The sequence below is a fragment of the Papio anubis genome, chromosome 10, assembly GCF_008728515.1.
Source record: "Papio anubis isolate 15944 chromosome 10, Panubis1.0, whole genome shotgun sequence".
NCBI classification, from domain to species: Eukaryota; Metazoa; Chordata; class Mammalia; order Primates; family Cercopithecidae; genus Papio; species Papio anubis.
Window position 1 is genome coordinate 142,492 of NC_044985.1, and position 23,066 is coordinate 165,557.

At 47.8% G+C, this 23,066-nt stretch overlaps 1 protein-coding gene, 1 long non-coding RNA gene and 1 other non-coding gene across 6 annotated transcripts in view; 2 read left to right on the top strand and 1 right to left on the bottom strand.

The window, feature by feature from the left end:
* LOC108581790 overlaps positions 1 to 13,696 on the top strand; it is a 29,351-nt gene extending 15,655 nt beyond the window's left edge. For 3 of the 4 annotated variants that reach the window (XR_001894584.3, XR_004176432.1, XR_001894582.3), the window contains exon 3: positions 13,443 to 13,528. This is a non-coding gene — a long non-coding RNA (uncharacterized LOC108581790). Of the gene's footprint in view, positions 1 to 13,442; positions 13,529 to 13,608 lie in introns of those variants that run through there. The other variant, XR_004176433.1, reaches the window with a different exon arrangement.
* ARHGEF4 (Rho guanine nucleotide exchange factor 4) overlaps positions 1 to 23,066 on the bottom strand; it is a 208,607-nt gene that overhangs the window by 115,745 nt on the left and 69,796 nt on the right. Inside the window, exons 2-3 of the mRNA XM_017948007.3 lie at positions 15,418 to 18,930; positions 1,135 to 1,440 (exon numbers count right to left, since the gene is read on the bottom strand). Coding sequence (XP_017803496.3) covers positions 1,135 to 1,440; positions 15,418 to 18,930 — 3,819 coding nt within the window. The remainder of the gene's footprint in view (positions 1 to 1,134; positions 1,441 to 15,417; positions 18,931 to 23,066) is intronic.
* LOC116269301 lies at positions 2,548 to 2,677 on the top strand. Its single transcript, XR_004176780.1, has one exon.

Sequence of the window (23,066 nt, forward strand, 5' to 3'; positions counted from 1 at the left end):
GAAACTCCGTCTTTACTAAAAATACAAAAATTAGGTGGACATGGTGGCAGGTGCCTGTAATCCCAGCTACTCAGGAATGGATGTATGGATGAACAAAGTGAGACAAGTACTGTATAATTACATAATGAACTGTTACTTAGCCACACAAAGAAATGAAGTACTGATACGTGCTATGACATGGATGAAACACGACGCTAAGTGAAAAACGCCAGTCACAAAAGGTCACATATTATTTAATTCCATTTATATGAAAAATCAAGAAAAGACCCATAGAGACAGGAAGCAGATGAGTATTTCCAGGGTCTGGGGAGGGGAAATGGGGAGTGACTACTTAATGTGAACAGGGTTTCCTTTAGGGGTGATGAAAATGCCTTGGAGCTGGACAGAGGTGGTGCTCACAACATATAGCGAATGAATATTCTAAATGCCAATGAATTCTTCACTTTAACATGGTTAATTCTACATGATGTGAATTTCACCTGCTTTAAAAAGTGGGTCTTCAAGGATGAGGTGAGACTCAGAGATATGGACTTCACAAACACTTGATAATAAATATTGCTATTTATAAAGGGAAAAAAACAAGAAACTCTTGTCAAAGATTGGGTAAAGTGTATGATGTCTACACCATTAATTCACTTTTTAGTAGGCTGTCGGTTTCATGCAAAAAATCATGTTGTCAGAGTGTCCTGGAGATAAAATTGAATGGACAATGTAATGACTTTAGTTAATTTGGTTAAGATTGTAATACTGAAATGTTCTGTGCCTCTGTAGTGGCAGAGCCAATGCTAAAGCAGTGTCTAATCATGTTGGGCGCACAGTAGGCACTCATTAAATGGCAGTCTTCTCTGCACTACTACCTTGCATGGAGCCGGCCACAGGCACAGACATACTACAGAGAAGGAAGAGGGGGCCCTGGCTTCTGTGGCTCTGGGGAACGCGCTGCTCAGCGTCTCTCTTGCGGGCTCTAGACTGCAGTACTGGTGTGGCCCAGGCAGCATGCTGTAATCCAAGGGGGCCCAGGGTGACAAGTTACATCACAGGAGAGTCAGGCAAAAACTCAGGAAGCGACAGGCAGCTGCAGAGAGAAGAGGATACCAGACCGAGTCTGAGGACTCCTGGCCGGGAACGGCTTACCTTGACTCCATCTTTGTGCACTGCCCCTACATGCAGACTCCTTTCGACGTGGGCCTGCTTCTGCAACTTCTTTCTCTGTGACTTCTCCAGCCACAGGTCATCCAGACTGATGGGTGAGTGGTGAGGGATGCCCCTAGGCTGTGAAGGAGCTTCCCCGTGCACAGCCTCTGCAGAGACGCAGAGGAGGGCCCATGTCACCATCTCAGTGGCGAAGCACGGCTTCTGGGCAGGCTCCATGTGGAAAGCCTTCTGAATGTGAGAGCAACTGGGCTTCTCACTTGCTGGTTCTTCCCAGGGCATGTGGTTCTGGAGAGCAGAGAGAACGGGTCGGGGGTCAGAGGTCAAAGGACATATCAACTGGGAACACGCTGTCCTTCCTCTGTCCAGTTCCTTTTGGGTGTAACACTATGTTTTGGTTACTTTTCAAAGTACAGAGTCCAGTGATATACTTTGTTCACAGTCATTTTGGAAAACGTGAAGATTAGGAACAAAACAAATTTTGTTTCTGTTAAAATGTCTACTCTGAAGAGTATTTTTTTAAAAAATCCAGTCTTCTAGTTTGATCAAAGAATTAGGCCTTGAAAGTCATTACTGAACTTGGCATGCTCATTAGAAATACTTTTTTTTTTTTTTTTTTTGAGGTGGAGTCTCGCTCTGTCGCCCAGGCTGGAGTGCAGTGGCCGGATCTCAGCTCACTGCAAGCTCCGCCTCCCGGGTTCACGCCATTCTCCTGCCTCAGCCTCCCGAGTAGCTGGGACTGCAGGCGCCGCCACCACGCCCGGCTAAGTTTTTTTTTTTTTGTATTTTTTAGTAGAGACGGGGTTTCACCGTGTTAGCCAGGATGGTCTCAATCTCCTGACTCGTGATCCGCCCGTCTCAGCCTCTCAAAGTGCTGGCATTACAGGCTTGAGCCACTGCGCCCGGCTAGAAATACTTTTTAAAGGCCAGCAACTGGGGTAAAAGCTCCTGCTTAAACAACATCCCTTACGAACAGAACTGCAGCAGCAGCACACTTCCAGAGCCCAGTACCCCTTCTAGCTTAACTTCGATGCTCACTGAAATGTAGGCAAGGCTCCACTTCACCCATGTTGCCACCACCATCACAGGTTGCCGTTACGCACCAGGCACCGTAAGGATTTCAAAATAAAATATGTCTCCACTAGCAGAATAGTTAGGCCTATGTTGGCATCACCAGCATCTCTGTTTGGAATTTGCCACCGGGAGAAGAAACCCTTTTCTTCCCACGTGTTGTCCAAGTCTAACGACCCCCTGTGCCCACCCCATGAACACCTACTTCATAGCAGCAACCTCTGCGGAATGGTATCCCCAAACAGCCTGTGTGTGCCGTGTGCTAAAAACTAAGGTGGAATTTCTTTTAAATATTTCAAGAGTCTGCCTTAAAAACGTATCTATACTGGAGGACTAAGGAGGCTGGGTCTGATAAGGCAAGATTTTGCTAATCCGTTGCTCCTAGAAAAAAGGGTTGGCAAGAGCAGCCCTCACTGGAGACTATCACAGGGACTGACTGTTCAACCCAACACTCCACTCCAGTTGTACGGGAGACTGTTTCCGCTATAATGTATTACTGACATATCAGTTGGAGAAAAGTGGGTATGCTTACTTAATATTGGATCTCGGGTTTTTGCTTCTTAAGTATCTCTTGCTGAACAGAATATGGTGTTTATTTTGTAGGTAAGTACGTGGAAAATGAAGTTCTTATTTTAAATTAAGCTCCTGGATAGAGTTTATTTTTACGGTAGAAATTGTAGGGGGTCCTTATTCTGGAAGTGATTAGATGTACTTGAGAGATTAGAGTATTTTGCATAAGAATTTTCTACAAGATTAGGATTTAATTATAGATTCTCTGCTTAATCTGAGGTATTCTTTTTTTTTTTTTTTTTTTTTTTTTGAGACTGAGTCTCGCTCTGTCGCCCAGGCTGGAGTGCAGTGGCGCGATCTCGGCTCACTGCAAGCTCTGCCTCCCGGGTTCATGCCATTCTCCTGCCTCAGCCTCCTGAGTAGCTGGGACTACAGGCGCCCGCCACCACGCCCGGCTAGTTTTTTGTATTTTTTTTAGTAGAGACGGGGTTTCACCATGTTAGCCAGGATGGTATCGACCTCCTGACCTGGTGATCCGCCCGCCTCGGCCTCCCAAAGTGCTGGGATTACAGGCTTGAGCCACCGCGCCCGGCCAAATCTGAGGTATTCTAAAATTAAAAATGTATACATATGCATATGTATACAATGAAAGAGAGAGAGATGGAGGAAGAGAAATTGGATGGCTGGATAATTATTATATAATGGTTTTGGGGTACAGCCTGGGAATTAAGACTTTTTCTAGCTCTCCAGGTAATTCTCATGTGCGGCCAAGGTTGCAAACCACTGATCTAATGTGTTTATTTGAGCTCCAAAATACTGCTCTACATTGGAAAACTATTTTCAGCTAGTTCTTTCTCCCCAAGTACCTTGTGGATCAGAAACAGCTGGTATCTCCTCCCTCAGAAACTCAGAGAACTTAAGCGACTTGCCTCAGAGCAAGTCCTTGCCCAGAGGCACCCAGCTGGATCCTCCGGGCTATGCAGCAACAGATAGACCATACTCCTGGGAATGGGTGAGAAATGGATTTCCGAGCCCTGAGGGAATGGTTGGCAATTTGTGTCTAAAATGCCCTCCAGGGAATTCTGAGGCAAGGGTAGTCTGGGACTTACTGTACTAGAGAGACAGATTAGAGGGAGGCAAGGAGCTCAGGCTGTCCTGGTGGTCCTCATGTGTCCTAGGGGAGAGGGCCAGAAAGCAGACTTTGGGGTGGGATAATCTGAGTTTGACTAAAGGAACTTTTGTCCTTCATTGTATTCCCAAAAAAGCAGCATTAAGAAATGATGAGACAATGGTAGATGAGAAAGTTCAAGAAAATCTGGAAAGGGTAAAGTAGATGTAGAAGGGGTAGATGGTGCTGCAGAGCACAGGAGGCTATCTAAAGAAATGCAGATGACTTGGAGTTCGCATGGAAGGAAGCAGGCAGAGGTTCTGGTTTAAAGTTTGTAAGTGTGACCCTCAGTTAAGGTCCCATTGCAGTCAGCCACATGACTGTGTATACTCCCCTTTTCATTTCTCCTACTCTCAAAACTGCCAGCCAAGATCAAACTCGAGAGACTTATGGTCCTGAATAACTGAACAAGAATCTCCAGCTTGTGGGGACCACAGACTTCCTGGTGAAAGCAGTGGAGGGGTTTGGGATGAAAACAGGATAACAAGAAAACCTGTGTGGTGAGCAGGGAGTGACTCAGCACCCTGCTTCATTCTTTCCCAGTATAATCCTGTATCTCCTCAATAAGTGACTGGAGGATACCGCTCTGGAGAAACTGACCCACCTCAGAGAAGAGACCTCTAAACGTTGACTTATAAAATAAGCAATTTCTCTTTTAAAATCACTTGACAGGAAAGCACACCAGCTGATTAGCTCCACACGTGCCCCCATAATATCTAAACAGATATTTGGTCTCTTACTCTGAAATAAATATGAAATTCACCCAAAGATTGCTAGGCATTTAGGAAAAACCTCCAACACACTAAAATGACCAAAATAAACAAATAGGGAAAAAAACTAAGAAAGAGAAAATGTAAAGAAGAAAACTTCAAAATAACTAAAATTAATAACCTGAAGAAGAAAAAGGAAGACACTGAAATCATCAAATAAGAACAGTATGCTATTAAAGAAAACAAAACAGGAAACTTCCAATTCTGGACAAGATGGCATAGACACACTTCTCCCTGTTTGTTTCACTAAGCACAGCTAAAAACCTAAGACATTATATATAAAACAAAGATATGAAAACAAAGACATCTGAATGGTGGAGAGAAGAAAGTAGACCAGCTAGGGATCATAGAATACAACAAGGAATGACGCACCAGGGAGTTCCCTAGGTTTTCTTTTGCCGCATATATACCACTCATACATGCTTCCTATATGGATGCTGAGCAATCTTGCTGGAGCTGTCACTAGGTCCAGACAGAAAAGTTCCAACAGAAGCCTGCATTCTCTAGCTAAAGGACCAGCCTAGCAAGACAGAAAACTTTTAGACAAATGCTCTACTCAAGCCAAACATTAGGTAAAAACCATGCAACATACACCTGTCTCCCTCACACCCCAGCAAAGCCTGAGTGAAGAACTTCCAACCTCACCTGTCGTGGGTCACATATGTCCCCGAGCCAACGGGTGTGACAGAAGGCTGATGGGAAAGCCTGAACTTTCTTCCCCTGCCAGTGTCAGTGAGGCCCTCCGCCATGGTGTCTGTGAAGACAATGTGTGAAGCCAGTCTTCCATCCTCTACCTGGTGTCAGTGAGGCATTCCTCCCCTGCCCTGTTGGAGTAATGTAGAAGGCCAGATAAAGAACCAGCACCTTCACCACCAGCTAGCATTCGCAAGGCCTCCTGATCCCACTGACAGAGCAGGAATATCATCATCTTGGACAAGCATCGCCATTCTAAAGTCCACCTTGATCAAAAACTGCCTAAAATCTAAAGGGCATCAGCCTAATGGCTAAGATCAGCATGACCATAAACTACAAATAACGTCTCTGACCAGAAACATTCCAAATCCCTCCCCAACCAGAGACATGCCAACCCCAAGATACCCTCTCCTCCAGCCAGAGAGATGTCAGCCCCAAGATAACCTCCCCTCCAACCAGAGACATTCCAACCCCACCATAAACTTCTCCCCGCAACAGAAATATTCCAAGCCTGTAATAAGCTCTCACCAATACATACTCTTAATCTGTAAGAGAGAGTGCTCCTGACCAAAAATCAGCCAGAAGCCCCTCTCAGATTTATTTTCCAAAATAAATCTGTCTTTGACTGTTGAGCCACTTTTTGTGTTGTGTTTCTTTCCTCTTTCTTTAACTCTTACACCATGCTATTGGTGCAAGCTTGGTGTAAAATCTTAACTCTCATCCCCGCCCATTAGTAAATGAAACACCCACCCTTGCATAAAGTGTCAATAGAGGCCAATAAAGGAATGTAGCGTTTCACCCAAACCTGGCCGTAACGAGGTAGTGCCCACCTTGCCACATCAGAGTGGAGTCAGAGGTGGTTTTCCAAAACAAGATTTAAATAAGATACAAAGACTCAAAATGCACTCCCCAAAATACCCAGAATAAAATAGAAACTCATTAATCATAACAAGAACAGGGAAAATCTCAACTTGAATAAAAAAGAGAGTCAACAGACACCAGCAGTGAGAAGACACAAGGTGCAGGAATTATCAAACAAAGATTTTAAAGCAGCTATCATAAAAATGCTTCAACAAGCAATACAAACACTCCTGAAACAAATGAATAATAGAACAGCTCAGAAAATGGGAAATCTTAGCAAAGAAATATAATATATAAAGAATATCTAAGTGGAAATTACAGAATTGAAAAATATAACTGAAATAAAAAGTTCACTGGATGGGCTTACAGGAGAATGGAGAGGATAAGAGGATCAGTGAAAACCAGTAGATGGAAGAAACAGAATTATACAATCTGAACAACAGAGAGAAAACAGACTGAAGAAAGAAAGAAAACCAAACATAGCATCATAGACCTGTGAGACTGCAAAGAAAGATCAAACACCAGATAATTGGAGTCCAAAAGAGAGAGGAGAAAGTGGGTTGGGGTAAAAAAGTATTTAAAGAAGTGATGCTCAGAATTTCCTAAATTTGGTCAAAGATATAAACTCATAGATTTAAGAAGCTGTGCAAAGTCCACATAGTATAAATCCAAAGTAATCCACATGGAGAAGAAGCATAAGCAAACTTCTGAAATCTAAGGACAAATAAAAATTATTGAGAGCAGTGAGAGGGAAAAAAGACACCTTCCTTATAAGAGAAAAACACTTTAAAAGGCATCAGACACCTGAAGGCCAGAAAGAAGTGACATAAAACTTTTCAAGTGTCACTTTTCAAGAAAATAACTATTAACTTAGAATCTTTTATCCAGTGAACATATTCTTCAGTAATGAAGGGAAAATTGAGACCTTCTCAAAGAAAGGAAGAATGAGAGAATTTATTGCCTACAGAGCTACCCTTAAAGAATGGCTAAAGGAAGTTCTTGCATTAATTTTTAAATAAACTGTGAGATTTAGGTTAAAATTTTCCTTTTTTTTTGCTTTGGATATCCAAATGCTCCAGCATTGTTTGTCGAAAAGACTATCCATTGAATTGCTTTTGCACCTTAAAATTGGCGGGTATATTTGTGTGGGTCTATTTCTGTGTTCTCTATTCTTTTCCATTACTCTATGTAATTTTCCCTCCCCCAATACTACATGGTCTTGATTACTTCAGGTAATAAGTATGAATTAATATCAAATATTGATTCCCCTCACTTGATTTATCTTTCTCAAAGTTGTTTTAACTATTTTAGGGCATGTATCTCTCCATATAAATTTCAGATTATAAACAGATTTTAAAGGCTAGAAAATATTCATTCTCTCTCTCTCTCTCTCTCTCACACACACACACACACACACACACACACACACACACACTCTCTCTTAGAACTCCTAAGCAGAAACAGTATGTTGGAATCTTGCCACCAAAGTTAGAAAGGCTGTGGCTGGTGGACAGGAAAGCTATCCAGCATTCATTCCATAAAGAGGATATTACACCCAGCAGAGACCTAGGAAATCACCTGGTCCAATCCTTGACAGACAAGGAAACTGGGTCCCAGTATGGTCTTACTCCAAGGCTCACGGTCAGGTCAGAGTGGGTATTAAGACACCCACAGGAGTTCTGAATTTCCAGTCTCCTCTCATTCCTCTTGCCCAGCCACAACTATTTCTGTCCTGCTCTCTCTCAGTCTTGGTGTCCTTCCTAAGCCGCTTCAGCCAGGGGCATGATCCTGTATGCATGCCTTCAGCAGACGCTGGAGCCTGCTTCCTCTGGAATCAAAGGTTCTCTGCCCCCAAACCTGAAATCCCAGAGGAAAGAAATCTCTAAATGCAAACAGCTCCAGAGGACTGCCTCATGCTGGTCTGCATCACACACACACACAGAAATACCCCACGGTCGGAGCGGATCACAAGGTCAGGAGTTCGAGACCAGCCTGGCCAACATAGTGAAACCCCATCTCTACTAAAATTACAAAAAATTAGCTGGGTGTGGTGGCAGGTGCCTGTAATCCCAGCTACTTGGGAGGCTGAGGCAGGAGAATCACTTGAACCCGGGAGGTGGGAGTTGCAGTGAGCCAAGATCACACCACTACCCACGACAGTGTGAGACTCAGTCTCAAAAAAAAAAAAAAAAAAAAAGGAAATATGCCACGGTCTCGCAGGTGGGAGGTGACACTGTGGAGGGTTAAATTCTACAGCATCTACAGATGAGGAAAACAATCCTATCAAGACTGCAGCTAAAGCGTCAGGCACCAATGGGGATGGCAACACCGAGGGGATTCCTCCATGTTACTAACATATGAGGCTGGACCTTACAGGGCTCTACAGCTTCCTCATCACTCGAGACTTGGTTCAAATGTCAGACCCAAAATCTCCAAGCAAAGGGTGCCCCTCCATCAAACCTCTCAACTCTCTTTCCCATTTCCCTTTATCTGAAATGATCTTACTTGCTCACTAATTTATTGACTGCCGCATGCTGTCCTCTTGTGAGGACGGACATCCTGCTGTATTATTCAGTACAGTGTCTGCTGCATCCAGAGCATTGCCTGCCCACAAGTGGCACTCAGTGAGCTCAGTTTATCGACTTGATGACCACGTGAGAGGAACTGGTAGACTGGTCAGTAATGCTTACTGTACAGCTACAGCGATTAGGATACTGCGTCAGTAGAAGGATGGACAAATAGACGAATGGAACCCAAATGCCAGTTATAGGCATCTCAGAGACCAACATGTCATAAGCAAGACCGTGAAAGTTTTTAAGAAGGTAATTTAAAGGATGCTCTTCATGACCTTGGGGTAGAGAAAAGATGGGCCGGGCGCGGTGGCTCAAGCCTGTAATCCCAGCACTTTGGGAGGCCGAGACGGGTGGATCACGAGGTCAGGAGATCGAGACCATCCTGGCTAATACGGTGAAACCCCGTCTCTACTAAAAATACAAAAAACTAGCCGGGCGAGGTGGCGGGCGCCTGTAGTCCCAGCTACTCGGGAGGCTGAGGCAGGAGAATGGCGTAAACCCGGGAGGCGGAGCTTGCAGTGAGCTGAGATCCGGCCACTGCACTCCAGTCTGGGCGACAGAGCGAGACTCCATCTCAAAAAAAAAAAAAAAAAAAAAAAAAGAAAAGATGGATACACTTGACAACATTAAAATTGAGAATTTCTGTTCATCAAAAGATATCATTATGGCCAGGCGCGATGGCTCACACCTGTAATCCCAACACTTTGGGAGGCTGAGGTGGGTGGATCACTTGAGCTCACAAGTTTGAGACTACCCTGGCCAATATGGCAAAACCCGTCTCTACTAAAAATACAAAAATTAGCTGGGCATGGTGGCTTGTGCCTGTAGTCCCAGCTACTTGGGAGGCTGAGGTGGGAGAATTGCTTGAACCCGGGAAGTGGAAGTTGCAGTGAGCCAAGATCGTGCCACTGCACTCCAGCCTGGGCAACAGGGCAAGACTCCATCTCAAAATAAATAAATAAATAAATAAAGATACCATTAAAGAGGGAAAAGACAAGCCACATGAAATGGGAAATATTTGTGGCATATTAACCAACAATGCAATTCTATCCAGAATCAGTAAGAGAAAGACAACCCCAAAACAAATGGACAACAGACTAGGAGAGACATGTCCCACAAGAGAGTAAGAAAAAAAATTATCTGAGGAATGTGAGCCCTTTAAATTATCAGGCCCAAACCCAAAAGGCATTTAAGACGTAATATCTCACTCCCCCTTCAGCTAAATAGCTACCTCTTAGAGCCACTTGCTATGTGGACTCTAGACTAACTCACTCCAAGTAGCCATAAAATGCCACATACCTTATAGTTCAACAAGGTATAGCCAGTCACCAGCCAGGGTTACTTCCATAAACCAGTGAGAATTCCTAATAAACAACCTTTGTACTCACTCCCTCTCCTGATTCCTCCTTCTTTTCTTTAAAAAATTTGAGCTTCTCTTTTGTTCTCTGGAGCACTCTCCAAGGCAACTTGGAAGTATGTCCCGGGCTGCAGTCCTCAACTTCTGTGCTGAATAAACTCTTTTTTTTGAGACAGAGTTTCACTCTTGTTGCCCAGGCTGGAGTGCAATGGCACAGTCTCGGCTCACCGCAACCTCCATCTCCCTGGTCCAAGCGATTCTCCTGCCTCAGCCTCCCAAGTAGCTGGGATTACAGGCCATACCAGGCTGACTTTTGTATTTTTAGTAGAGATGGGGTTTCTCCATGTTGGTCAGCCTGGTCTCAAACTCCTGACCTCAGGTGATCCCCCTGCCTTGGCCTCCCAAAGTGCTGGGATTACAGGCTTGAGCCACTGTGCCTGGCCTGAATAAACTCTTTTTAAACTAGATTCCGACCTTTTTGATTATTTTAGTTTGACAAGGGTATCCAGAGTGTCAAAGAGCACATAAAATGTTCCTTAGGCCAAGTGCAGTGGCTCATGCCTGTAATCCCAGCACTTTGGGAGACCGAGGTGGGTGGATCACTCGACCTCAGGAGTTCGAGACCAGCCTAACCAACATGATGAAACCCCATCTCTACTAAAAATGCAAAAATTAGCTGAGCATGGTGGCGGGTGCCTATAGTCCCAGCTACTCGGGAGGCTGAGGCAGAAGAATCGCTTGAACCCGGGAGGCAGAGGTTACAGTGAGCTGAGATCACACCACTGCACTCCAGCCTGGGTGACAGAGGGGGACTCGGTCTCAAAAAACAAAAACAAAAACTAAAGTTCCCTAGCCTCTTCAGACATCAGGAAAATGAAAACTAAAAGTCACAGTGAGATTCTGCTACACACCTAGCAGAATGGCTGCAATTAAAAAGGCTGACAGTATCAACCAAATGTGAATGAGAAGACAGAGCAAAGGACACTCCTAATGAGAGAGTGTAATCTGATGCAATCACTTTGGAAAAATAATTTGAGTATTTAGTAAGACTAAAGATATGCCTCCCCCAAGGACACCCCTAAAATGCACCCCACAGAAATACACATGCACGTGCAGCAGGCCCCTGACCCAAATCTTCACAGTAGCCTGAAACTGGGCACAACCCCCAAGTCCACCAGCAGCTGACTGAGAAAGACAGTGTGTTCCGATGATTCAGAGCAACTCAGCATCATGATGAGAGAGCTGTAGGTTCGTAGGACAGGAGGTTTCCTGTTTTTTGTTTTTTGAGACGGAGTCTTGCTCTGTCGCCCAGGCTGGAGTACAGTGGCGTGATCTCGGCTCACTGCAAGCTCTGCCTCCTGGGTTCCCGCCATTCTCCTGCCTCAGCTGGGACCACAGGCACCCGCCACCAGGCCCGGCTAATTTTTTGTATTTTCAGTAGAGATGGGATTTCACCGTGTTAGCCAGGATGGTCTCGATCTCCTGACCTCGTGATCCGCTGGCCTTGGCCTCCCAAAGTGCTGGGATGACAGGCGTGAGCCACCGCACCCAGTCCACAGGATGATTCTTAATTAGAGCAGGGGAAGGCAGACACCAAATAGACTGAGTAAGGTTTAAAGGAATGTGTAAGGTTTTGATTATATAAACCTCAAAACGGGCAAGCCCCCACACCCATGGTAATAAAGTAGTAACACGATAATGAAATGCAAATGAACACCATGAGATGGGGCATAGTGGGTAGGGCAGGGAGGAGGAAGGGAGGTGGCAGAAGGGGGCAGGGTGGGGGATGTGGTGTTTTATGACCTGGTGGAGGTCATCCGGTGTGTGTTGACAATATATAGCTACACGTTTATGCATTATGCTGTTCTGTGACCTTGAAAAGCTTTAAAGAAACTGCAGGATGTAAAATCACAGAAAATTGAGATCTCTATACACGATAATGTCACAGCCATGTTAAATATATAAAACTTGTTTGTGGAAGAAATCTAGAAGTAAACAAAATATTAAGAATGGTTGTTTTAAAAGACTGGGATAAGAGACCTGCTGCTCCTTAATACCGTTGTGCAGGGAAGAAGTGGGAATAACTGACTGAATTTCTTGCAAATTACTCTGATCATCAGATCCTGCTCTCCCAGGAATGCCCACAAGATGGCGCAGTCATTTCTACACGGGGAGTTTCATATTCCACCACCATCCAGGGTTCTACCAGACACAGGGAGCTTTCCCAGCTTTGCTTCCCTTCCCGTTCCCTATGTACCTGCTGTTCTGTCTGTGGTCTGATGCGCAGTGTACTAGGCCTTCCTCTTCTCCAGTAAGGAGTGAAACGGAAAGAGGAATAGGAGCTCAATTTATCGGACACCCGCTTCACGCCTGGCCCTTTGCTGGATACTTTCTACTTATCATCTCAATCACTGTTTGTTAAAACCCAACCGGGGCAACAAGGTGAGACTCCATCACTACAAAAAATTAAAAAATTATCTGGGTGTGGTGGCGCATGTCTGGGGGCTCAGCAACTTGGGAGGCTGAGGCAGGAAGATTGCTTGAGCCTGGGAGATCCAGACTGAGTGAGCTGTGATCTTGTCACCACATTCTAGCCTGGGAGACACAGCAAGACCCTGAATCAAACCAAATAAACAAAAAACAAACAGAAAGGCACACACACACACAAAAAAAACCCAACAAACCAAGCAGGCTGTCCAGGTGTGTGCCTGAGGCCCAATGCACCTGCTCCATCCCATGCACAATGCCAAGTGAGCACAGGGACCATTTCCAGGAATATCTGCCTTCCAGTATGTGCTTCTGCACCATGTATGTGTGTGCATGTGTATACAGTGTGTATACACGGACATATATGTATATATCACTTTTTTTTTTTTTTTGAGATGGAGTCTTGCTTTGTTGCCCAGGCTGGAGTGCAGTGGCACGGCTCACTGCAACCTTTGCCTCCCGGATTCAAGTGATTCTCCTGCCTTAGCCTCCCAAGTAGCTGGGATTACAGGCACCCACCACCAGGCACAGCTAATTTTTGTATTTTTAGTAGAGACGGGGTTTCACCATGTTGGCCAGGCTGGTGTTGAACTCCTGACCTCAGGTGATCTGCTTACTTCGGCCTCCCAAAGTGCTGAGATTACAGGTGTGAGCCACCGCGCCTGGCTTGTATCACCATTAAATCAGGCTTGTTAATTCAAATACTGTAAAATCTTCTTTTGACTACTTGATTTAACTCTGAGTTGCCTAACACTAAAATGTCTTTTTACTTTTAAATCAAGCTCTCTATGTATTTTCAGGTGATCGAAAATATAAAAGGGCAATAAGCAACGAAGTTGCAGGGGTGTGAGAAAATGGGCACTCAGATACTGCTGTTAAGCGTCGATTGCCAGTCATTTCAGAAGTAATCTGGAAGCTATTAAAATACCCCTACCCTTTGTGCAATCCCACTTTTATATCTGACAGAAATAAAAGCATCGATATCTAAGGACACGTGCTCCAGGGTGCTGCCGCAGCATTATTTATAAAGATCCCAAACTACAGATTACCTCAGCGCCAATCAGTAGAAGAACCGTTAAAGGAAATACGGCATGGTCCTACTCTGAACTATTACGCAACTTCCAAACACAGCCACGAATATGAGGCGCCGGAGGGCTGTACCTGCCGTATTAAACAAGCAAGAAAGGCGCAGAGCAATGTGTATGTCTGACCACGCGGTGTAACTCCCTCTCCCCAAACTGCCCCATAAACCCTGTGTAAGAACACAATGAAAGATGAGACACCTTAGTATACGGCAGTGTTTCCTTGCATGGAGTGGGATTAGCGGGGGTTTTGGGGAGAGGCCTTTTCCTTTCTACATCTGTATTGTTTGGCTTTGTTTTTAAACTTTAGTAGTAACAGTAACGAAAAAAAGGACCCCCCAAAAAACAAAACAAAACAAAACAAAAAAGTCCTTTCATGTTTAACAGCCTACAGATGCAGAAACAGGTTGAGGAGGTGAAGCCGTTTCCTGCTGGTAGTGATCCTATTTGAATGTATGCTGTCCACTCAGCTTTGTCGGATGCTCTGCTGGGAAACCCCTTCTCACCCAGCTCCGCCCCTCTTAGCCTGGCCTGGAGGCGCTCTGCCAGCACCTCCTATGTAGCCTTCCCAGCCGTGCAGCCCATGAGCCCGGGGGTGGCTGACATCTGCCTGCAGGCGGAGGGGAGCACCCGAGAGGCCACCGCGCCACCGCGTGGGGCTGCTGTGGCCTGTGCTCCCCGGCTCTGGCCGCATGGGAGAGGTGACATCTCTTGGTGTAAAGAAGCGAAGGGAGCCTTACTTTTTACTTTTCGCAGTCTCCAGGGCACTCTCTTTCTGGAATTTCCAGAAAAGCTCCCTCATTCCAAGGGCAGCTGGGATGAGAAATTCCACCCTTGTCTGCTCCTTCCTGTGCCTGACCCTGCTAACCTATCCCGGACAGAAGCGGTCACTTTGGGGAAGAGACCATCTTACTGCACTAAACATTTCAGAAGCACCAACAATTCCTGTCTCTTTATACGAAATAAGTTCAGCTGGATCAAATTCTAAATACGATAAAATAGAAGCCATTAAAGTACTAGAAGACAATATGGGGAATTTTTTTTAAATGCCACGGTGGAGAAGGACTAGGTTTAACACAAAAGCCTACACAGACCATTCAGTAGAAAATGGTCAGTGCCGGATGAGGCGGGTGGATCACGAGGTCAGGAGTTCAAGACCAGCCTGGCCAAGATGGTGAAACCCTGTCTCTACTAAAAATACAAAAATCAGTCGGGTGTGGTGACGGGCGCCTGTAATCCAAGCTACTCCTGAGGCTGAGGCAGAGAATTGCTTGAACCCAGGAGGCAGAGGTTACAGTGAGCCGAGATGGAGCGACTGCACTCCAGCCTTGGCGACAGGGCGAGACTCCATCTCAAAAAAAAAAAAAAAAAGAAAGAAAAGAAAAGAAAATGGGCAGTACCTAGGGAGCCGGCAGTTCATACAAAAGAAAATTCAAATGGCTTGAAATTAAAGAAAAACACAAAATGATGAAATGCCAATTCCGGCTTGTTAGCTTGGTAACGTTCAAGAAGCTGGTCACACGCTGTGTTCACTAGGGGAGGGGGCGGTTGCGGGGGCTGGGAGTGTAATGGGGGCAATTTTGGCCTGGCCTTCCTACTTGAATCTCCCCTCACTTAGGAAGATTCCCGCCTGCTCCCCTCCTCCTCTTGCCTGAGGAGGTCAGGAAAGGGTTGGTGCGATTCAGATACTCACCTCATTCCTAGGAAGGTCCCTGAGCCAGGGCGCTGTGCCCAAGCCGCGTGGACCCGGGCCTCCTTCCCTGCCCTCTTCCTTCTGCTCGTCCTGGTTTAGCGTCTGCAGAGAAAGCAGGAGACTGGTCCGGCCCTTGGGAATCTTGGGTCTTTCAGGGTCCCCTGAACTGCTGTCCACGTAGCTGTAGCTTCCAAGAGAAACCATGGAGACGGCGCTACCCCTCCCGGGGTAGTGGGGACCCGTCCGCTGAGCATTAGGCCTGGGACTCAGGGGCTTGGGGCTCGTGGGTCTGCAGGGCGTCCCGGGGTTTTCATACGCCAGGCAGCAGGCAGAGCTGGAAGGCAGGGTGTGCGCGATGCCAGCCTGCTGGGCCCGAGGGCTGCCGGGGGACACCAGCCAGGACTTTTCAGGAAAGATACCTGAAGGGAGGTGCCTACCGCCTTCCTGGGCGGCTGGGCACCTGATGGTCGGTTCACTTTTCCTCCTGCGTTCTGGAGAAACTAAACTGGGGGCCAAAGGTGTGGGGGCAAGTGGGGGTGCCCAGTGATCGCTAAAAACATAGCCCTCTTTGTCCCCCGCCCGCTCCTCACGGTGGCTGTCGGTCTCTGCCGGGGAAAGAATTCCGGGTCCTAGCAGCGGTCTCACTAGGGCGGGCTTTTTGGGGCTTTCGGTGTCTTTGCTTTTCAGAAAGGCCCGCCAGGAACCCTGGCGCAGCCTGCTCTTCTCCTTCTCGCCCTTGGGAGAACCTGGGGAACGTTCCTGGGTGTTCTCTTTCTCTACAACGATTGACTCAAAAAAGCTTGAAAAGGTCTTATGAGCCAAGGCCAACCTTGCCCTGAGCTTTTTCTCCGTTGTTTTGAGTCTCTTTGCGTTGCAGCTCTCGGAGGAAGGCCCTCGCCTACCAAGGTCCCCTGCGGTCCCCATGTGCCCGGTCCCTGCCGGCCCTGCGGTCCTGTCGCCTGCAGCCTGCGGGGCAAACTCGGGCCAGGCGCTGGCGTCCCCGTGGTGCAGAGGCGGCGCGTCCCAGCGGGCCGCCCGGGGCGGATTCTCCTGGGGCAGCCCCTCGGGGCCTGAAGAACCCCCGCCGCGGCCCTCGGTGGTCGGGGCCGGGTCCCCTCCTGGGCTCTCAGTGGCCAAGGGCCTGCCCCTCGTGAAGGAGGTCACCTTGGAAAACGTCGGGCGCTTCCTAGGTTCCTGCACCGCCTTGCGGAGCCCGCGTGGCGGCTGGGGCGGCTCCAAGGCGGGGATGCAGGGGCGCTGGCCCGGGGCTGCTGCAGCGCCGCCCTCCGGGGCCTCCTGGGCGCCACGCTCCCTGGCCCCGGGGCTCTGGCTCTCCCCACGCAGTGTCTCTCCCGGGGGCGCCGCTGTGCTCGGCTTCTCCTCCGAAGCAGCTCGGGGAACCAGCACGCTCCCGAGCTCTGCGGCCTGGGCCACGGGCTGAAGCGCCCCATCACCAGCTCCCTGTACGGGGGCTGCCGGCAGCTCACACCCATTACCGGCTGGTGTTTTCCCCGTAGCGGGAGACTCACGGGCGGTCTCGCCAGTGCTCAGGGGAGATTCCGGTCTTTCCTCAGGAAAGTGAGGGGGCAGTGCTTCTGGAACAGGCCCCACATTGCTCCTGGCGGCCTGAAGACCTTTCTGCTCCACAGCCACAATGATGAGGGCGCCCCTGCCCCTGGAGGCTTCACCGCCTGCTTTGGGGTCCAGCTGCCGGCCCACGGCACCCCCAGGCCCCTGTTCACCCTCCTCAGCCCCAGGGCCGCAGTGAGACACCGTGGCTGCCTTGAATTCTGAAAGACCTTGCAAAGCTTTTTCCCTGAAATTGGGGTCTAGAACCATGGCCTCTTCGGCTGCCTTTGAAGTGTCTATTGCGCTTGATTTCTGGGTGGTCTCAGGGGCATCTGAACTGTCACTCACTTCCAAGCAGCCCATCGAGTCTCCACTCCACACCTGGGTCCCCTGACTGCTAGGCTGCCGTGGGAACTTGGCCCTGGTAGGTGGCTTGCTTTCCACGCCGAGCACATACTTTGATGTGAAATTACTGGTTTGGTTTCCTGCCTCGACAGAAATGCCCCAGAGGTGCTTCTGTGTCTGTCTCTCATCAGCAGCTCTTGGTGCGAGTTGGGTGCCTTGGGGTTCCTGGGTTCTGCTTTCTGGGCTTTGCTCCGACTTGTACTCAGCGGGCTCAGGCACTTCCTCCGCACTGAGCTTCACTAACTCTGACGTGAGGCATGAAGCCACCAGACATGACCTGGATTCCTGTCTTAACTGGTTTTCCCCCAGGAGATCTGCAGAAGGAGTGTCCTGAAAGGCCCTTTGCAAGCGAAACCCACTGGGCTTGCAGGGACCCTGCAGATGCGGAGCCCCACTTTGAAAAGCAGGAAGCGGGCCAGCCAGCGGGGTGGGTGTAGGGGAAAGGGCGTTTTGTGTTCTTGGATCTCGTTCATTTTCTTCCCCTTCCTTCACACGGGTGCCAGACTTCACAACATTCGGTCCCATGGGATCCTCGAGGCACTCTGAGGAAAACCCTGCTATGGAATGGGCCCTGACCGGTGCCCTCATGTGCCCACAGTCGTGTATGGGGGATGCCCTATTCTTGTCACCAATAGTTTCTGGAGCACTATGATGACGCTTGGTGTGTAGAAGGCAAGATGTTCTCAAAGGAGGCCGGCAGGGAACATCCAAGTGGGGCTGGGACCAGAGCAGTTCTGTGTCCCCTGCAAGGCTTAGAGTACTTTCCCTCTTTGTCCCGGTCCCCAGAGGGGCTGTGCTGTCCACTGGGTCTCTGCTAAGTGGCACAAGTGCCCTGGCCCTGTTGTGGATATGTGGCCAACTCCGACCCAGTTCACAGCACCAGAGAAGGAAGGGCCAGACCACTGGGATGCCCAGATAGCCCTCAGACCTGGATTTCTGAAGAGAGACAGCGGAGAGCCCTCTGAGGTCTTGAATAGCCACCCCCCGTTCTGGCTCCGGACCGCTGCTGTCTGTGGCCCTCTGTAAGCAGCACCCTGTGTGTCGGGGAGCCCCTGCCAGCAAAGCCTCTCGCTCCAGGCTCGTCGCGCAGTCCCAGAGGTGTCCTGCCTCCTGTTCTCCAGCAACGGTGGCAAAGGCTCGCCACCCATTTTTGCAAGAGTCGTCCTTTAAGCTAGGGGACAAATCGAGTTCTTCCTTTGCATGAAGCCCAGGAACACTGGTCAAATGCTGCTCTTGAGGGGGTCCAGTTGCTGAGACATCAGGGTATTCCCAAGGCACTTCTATGTCTACAGGGGTACCTCTCACAGGATGGAAGACTCCCCTCGGGAGGTCCCCAGACAAGGACTCTGTGTCGGAGGCACTTTCAAAGGGGTCAGTGTTTGTGTCTGATCCAGTTTCACTCTGCTGGGACAGTGTTTCAGAATCATCGCGGTCTGTCTGCCGGCTCCATCCCTGCTCCACTTGTTCTGCAGGGGATGTGGGGAGCTGGTTCTCTTCAATCTCACCTTCACCTGGCAGGTGTGCACCTGGCTCTGGAGTCTGGGAGGGCAAGAAGAGAGGAGTCAGAGACAAGGCCTGAGGACATCTGTGCACATGTTTACACCGTGCCTGCCTTGGCCAGAAGGAGGAAGGCTCAGAAACGGCTCGTCAGTTCCCCAGGTGCCCCTAGGAAAGGAGGTAAGTATGAAGGGTTGCCTTTTATCAACACGGAAAACAAGTGATGAGGCCAAACCCAATCAGCAGGGAGAAAAGGCAGCACATTCTTAAAACAACCCCATTAAAAATCAGAACAGGACCAACGCGCATGTGGGTTTATGTAGGTATAAATACGTTGCATAAGTCATGGCGAAAAGCATACCTCTAACATTTTCAGCAAGAAGAAACAAATTAATATGTTTGCATTGTTTGTTCTTCTGTAACCAACTGGTTTAAAGTCGATGCCCTTGCATTGAAGAAGTGTTTTCTGAGTTTGGTTTGTTAGAGCAAAAAAAACACAAAAAGAACGGCAACAACAAAAACGAGAATGATTGAAGTTGCAAACACATTTTGGGATGTTATAAAGCTTTGAAGACAAGAAGAAAAATAGAGAACTGCAAGTATTTCCCTCTCTCGTTACACATTTCTTAAACTACTTATTGAGATATACATTTTCAAGCATCCATTTAAAACGCACAGATCTATGAGATTTGAAAACTGTGTACATTCCTGTAACTACCATCATGATAAAAATCTAGACTGTTGCCATTTCCCCAAAAAGCCCCTGCCCTCCCCAGTCAATCCCTGCTTCCCTCCAACTCCTCACAATGACCTGCTTTCTGCCACACAGTCTTGTTTTGTCTTTTCTGGAGTTTCAAATAAACAAATTACACAGTAGCCACCCTTATCCACAGGGGATATGTTCCAAGACCCCCAGCGGATGCCTGAACCACTGCCCCCGAGTACCGAACCCTATCTGTATTGTTTCTTCCTCTACATGCATACCTGTGACAAAGTATAAGCTACAAATCAGGCACAGTAAAAAATTAACAAAATAGAACAATTCTAACAATAGACTGTAACAAAAGTTATGTGAAGTGGTCTTTCTCAAAATATCTTATTGCACTGTACTCAACTATTTTCGGACTACAGTTGACCTCAGGTAACTGAAACCTTGGATGAGGGGGGACTATTGCATGTTCTTTTGGGTGTGGCTTCCTTCCCTTAGGCATCATGGCTGTAGCATGTCTCAGTGCATACAATGACTTGAACTCTGACCAACTGCTGTGCACACCAATCGATGCACAAACTCCCCAAAGCTCCCCTAGGCCCAGAGCTGGCCAAGCACTCAACCCCATTTCTTAGGAAGGCTACTTGACATAAGCTTTGTACAGAAGCCATTCGCCCCACCGGCCCCTCCCAGGCATGGTTTCCCAGGACTTGTCATAAGAGCGTTCTCAAAGTAAAATTGCTTTTAATTCTTAACTGAGAGAAGGAAAACAAACACACACCCAAAGCCAGTGCTGTGTGAGGCTCTTAAGGGGCAGGGTAGGACATGAGGAATAACATGATCCTGCAGTTTCAAGTAAGTTGCAAAGCAGAAGGCGTTCGGAATAGAAAAGGAAACATTAAAAATCAAACCATTTGGGAAGGAGGGCTGTGTGGTGGTTACAGGACGTCCCAGAGGAGAGAAGTGAAGGAACCAAGGGTCTGTTGCAGGAACTGTCTCCGGCCGCTGCCTCCGTGGGGCCAGGCGCCCCGACTGTATGGCAGGGCCAGACGCTTTCAGCATGCCTACCTCCCACGGCAAGGAGAGGACCAGAGCATGCCCGGACAAGCACAGAAAACTGTGCAACTGCAAGTGGGTGCTGTCATTAACCATTGAACTGAGAAGGTTGCTAAGGCTGGGCAGGGTGTTCAGCTCAGTGACGCCTGGCCTGCAGGGCACCCGCGGCCCCTCATCTCACCAAACTGGCTAAGACACCAAGAACTCATCTAAGGGACACTGGAGCCATCCTCAGCATCGACATAGCTTGGTGTCACCTTCCAGACTCATGTAGGCATCACTGCTTACATGCGCAGACACAGAGAATCCCAGGTCCCAAGTCCCAAGTGACTAACGATCAGGACCCTGGCGACTAGAATGCCAGTTGGCTCGTTTCTGCCCTCCCTGCCCAGCATCACTGCCCAGGACACTACCTGTGAGGCAGGGGCTGGCATCTTGCGCTGGGTGGAGGGTCCAGCCTTTGTCTGAGTTCCAGGTATTTTGGCAAGAGGCCTCCCTCAGTCTCAATGAAAACAAAAGCCTTTGGGGGGAAAAAAAATCTAAGGTAACTCTTCCAGGTGACAGAGCTGGTGCAGTCTGAACAGCTGCATTGGAAGAGCAAGTTTGATTAACTGAAGTGTACAGATACTGAAATTCAATGAGTACATTAAAAACCACATTTGATTTGACTGAATATTAGATTCTAATCTTATAAAGACAGATTTTCTTCCTGAGTTGATTCAGGAGTGATCCCCACATAATTTCTCAGCATAAAGCGATGTAAGTCCAGGGTTATGTCCTGGGAATGGCCTGGGGCTGGAATCTGGAGCAAACAAGTATTCTTTCTGCGGAGGCTCAGGGTTTTTACAGGGATGGGAGTGGGTTACATTTGAAAGTCTGAAGCAGGCAGGCTCTATTTGGCCACAGGCCTGGCACTTCCTGACTGTCTTATTCTATAACTAGATGAGGCTTTAGGGCAAGATGTTGAGCCTGTCTCCCGTAAGAAACAACTGCAGTGAGTGTTCCACAGCGGGGTAAACTGCTGACTACCAGCCCATCAGGAGGGGAGGATGGTGTTGACGGGCAGGCCCCACATCCCACCTCCTCCTTCTGACCTCACCGCTTCCCTGCCCGCTACCCCGACATTGGCCGACACCTCCAGTGGAGCTAGCCTCTCCTGGGCTCTCCTCTGCCCTCTGCAAACTCCTCAGTAACATGGCTTACATTTAATCTGCACACTTCCTTATGGCTCATTCACTTTTTAGAGAATATTAGTATGTGAGGACACAGTGTCCCTTCTAAAAACCACTAGGTTTAATCGGTGGTATGTCCATTATCTTGACAATTCTAATTTTTTAAATAACCTCATTATAATTTCCTCTTTGACCTGTGGCTTAGAAGTATGTTAGTTATCGGCCGGGCGCGGTGGCTCATGCCTGTAATCCCAGCACTTTGGGAGGCCGAGGCGGGCGGATCACAAGGTCAGGAGATCGAGACCATCCTGGCTAACACGGTGAAATCCCGTCTCTACTAAAAATACAAAAAATTAGCCGGGCGCGGTGGCGGGCGCCTGTAGTCCCAGCTACTCGGGAGGCTGAGGCAGGAGAATGGCGTGAACCTGGGAGGCGGAGCTTTCAGTGAGCCGAAATTGCACCACTGCACTCCAGCCTGGGGCACAGAGCGAGACTCCGTCTCAAAAAAAAAAAAAAAAAAAGTATGTTAGTTATCTTTTTGTTTCTGATTTCTATGTAATGATACTGTCATCAAACAGTCGTCTGTGTGATACTGATTTTTTGAAGTTAGTTGAGACTGGCTTTATGACGTACACGGTCCTACGTTGGAGATGAGCCATGGCTGTTGGAAAGGATGGTGAATTCTCTAATGGGTCGGTGCAGTGTTAAGGGATCATTAGATCAGCCTTGTTGACTGGTTAAATCCTCAGTAGTCTTACTAGTTTTTCCTCTGTGATTAGGAGAAGTGTGTGGAAACCTCCCACTATCCTAGTGGATTTGTCAAGTTCCTCTTTTAATTGTTACAGTTCAGCCTTATGTGAGCAGGTGCATAAACAAGTTCAGAATCGTTCCTGTGAGTCGCTTCTTTATTACCAATGGTAATAAAGGCTTTTACTTTCTTATCCCTAAGACTTTAAAGGCCATCCTCTGATATTAATACACCCACACTGGCATTCTTTTGGTTAGTCTTTGCCAGCCATGTATTTTATCCATTCTTTTATTTTCAATCTCTCAATGTTCCTTAGGTGTGCTTTTCATAACCAACATATAGCTGGACTTTCCAAATTCAATCTTTCTTATTATTACACCTTTTTTATTATTATACCTTAAGTTCTGAGGATACATGTGCAGAATGTGCAGTTTTGTTCCATAGGTATACACATGCCATGGTGGTTTGCTGCACCCATCAACCCGTCATCTAC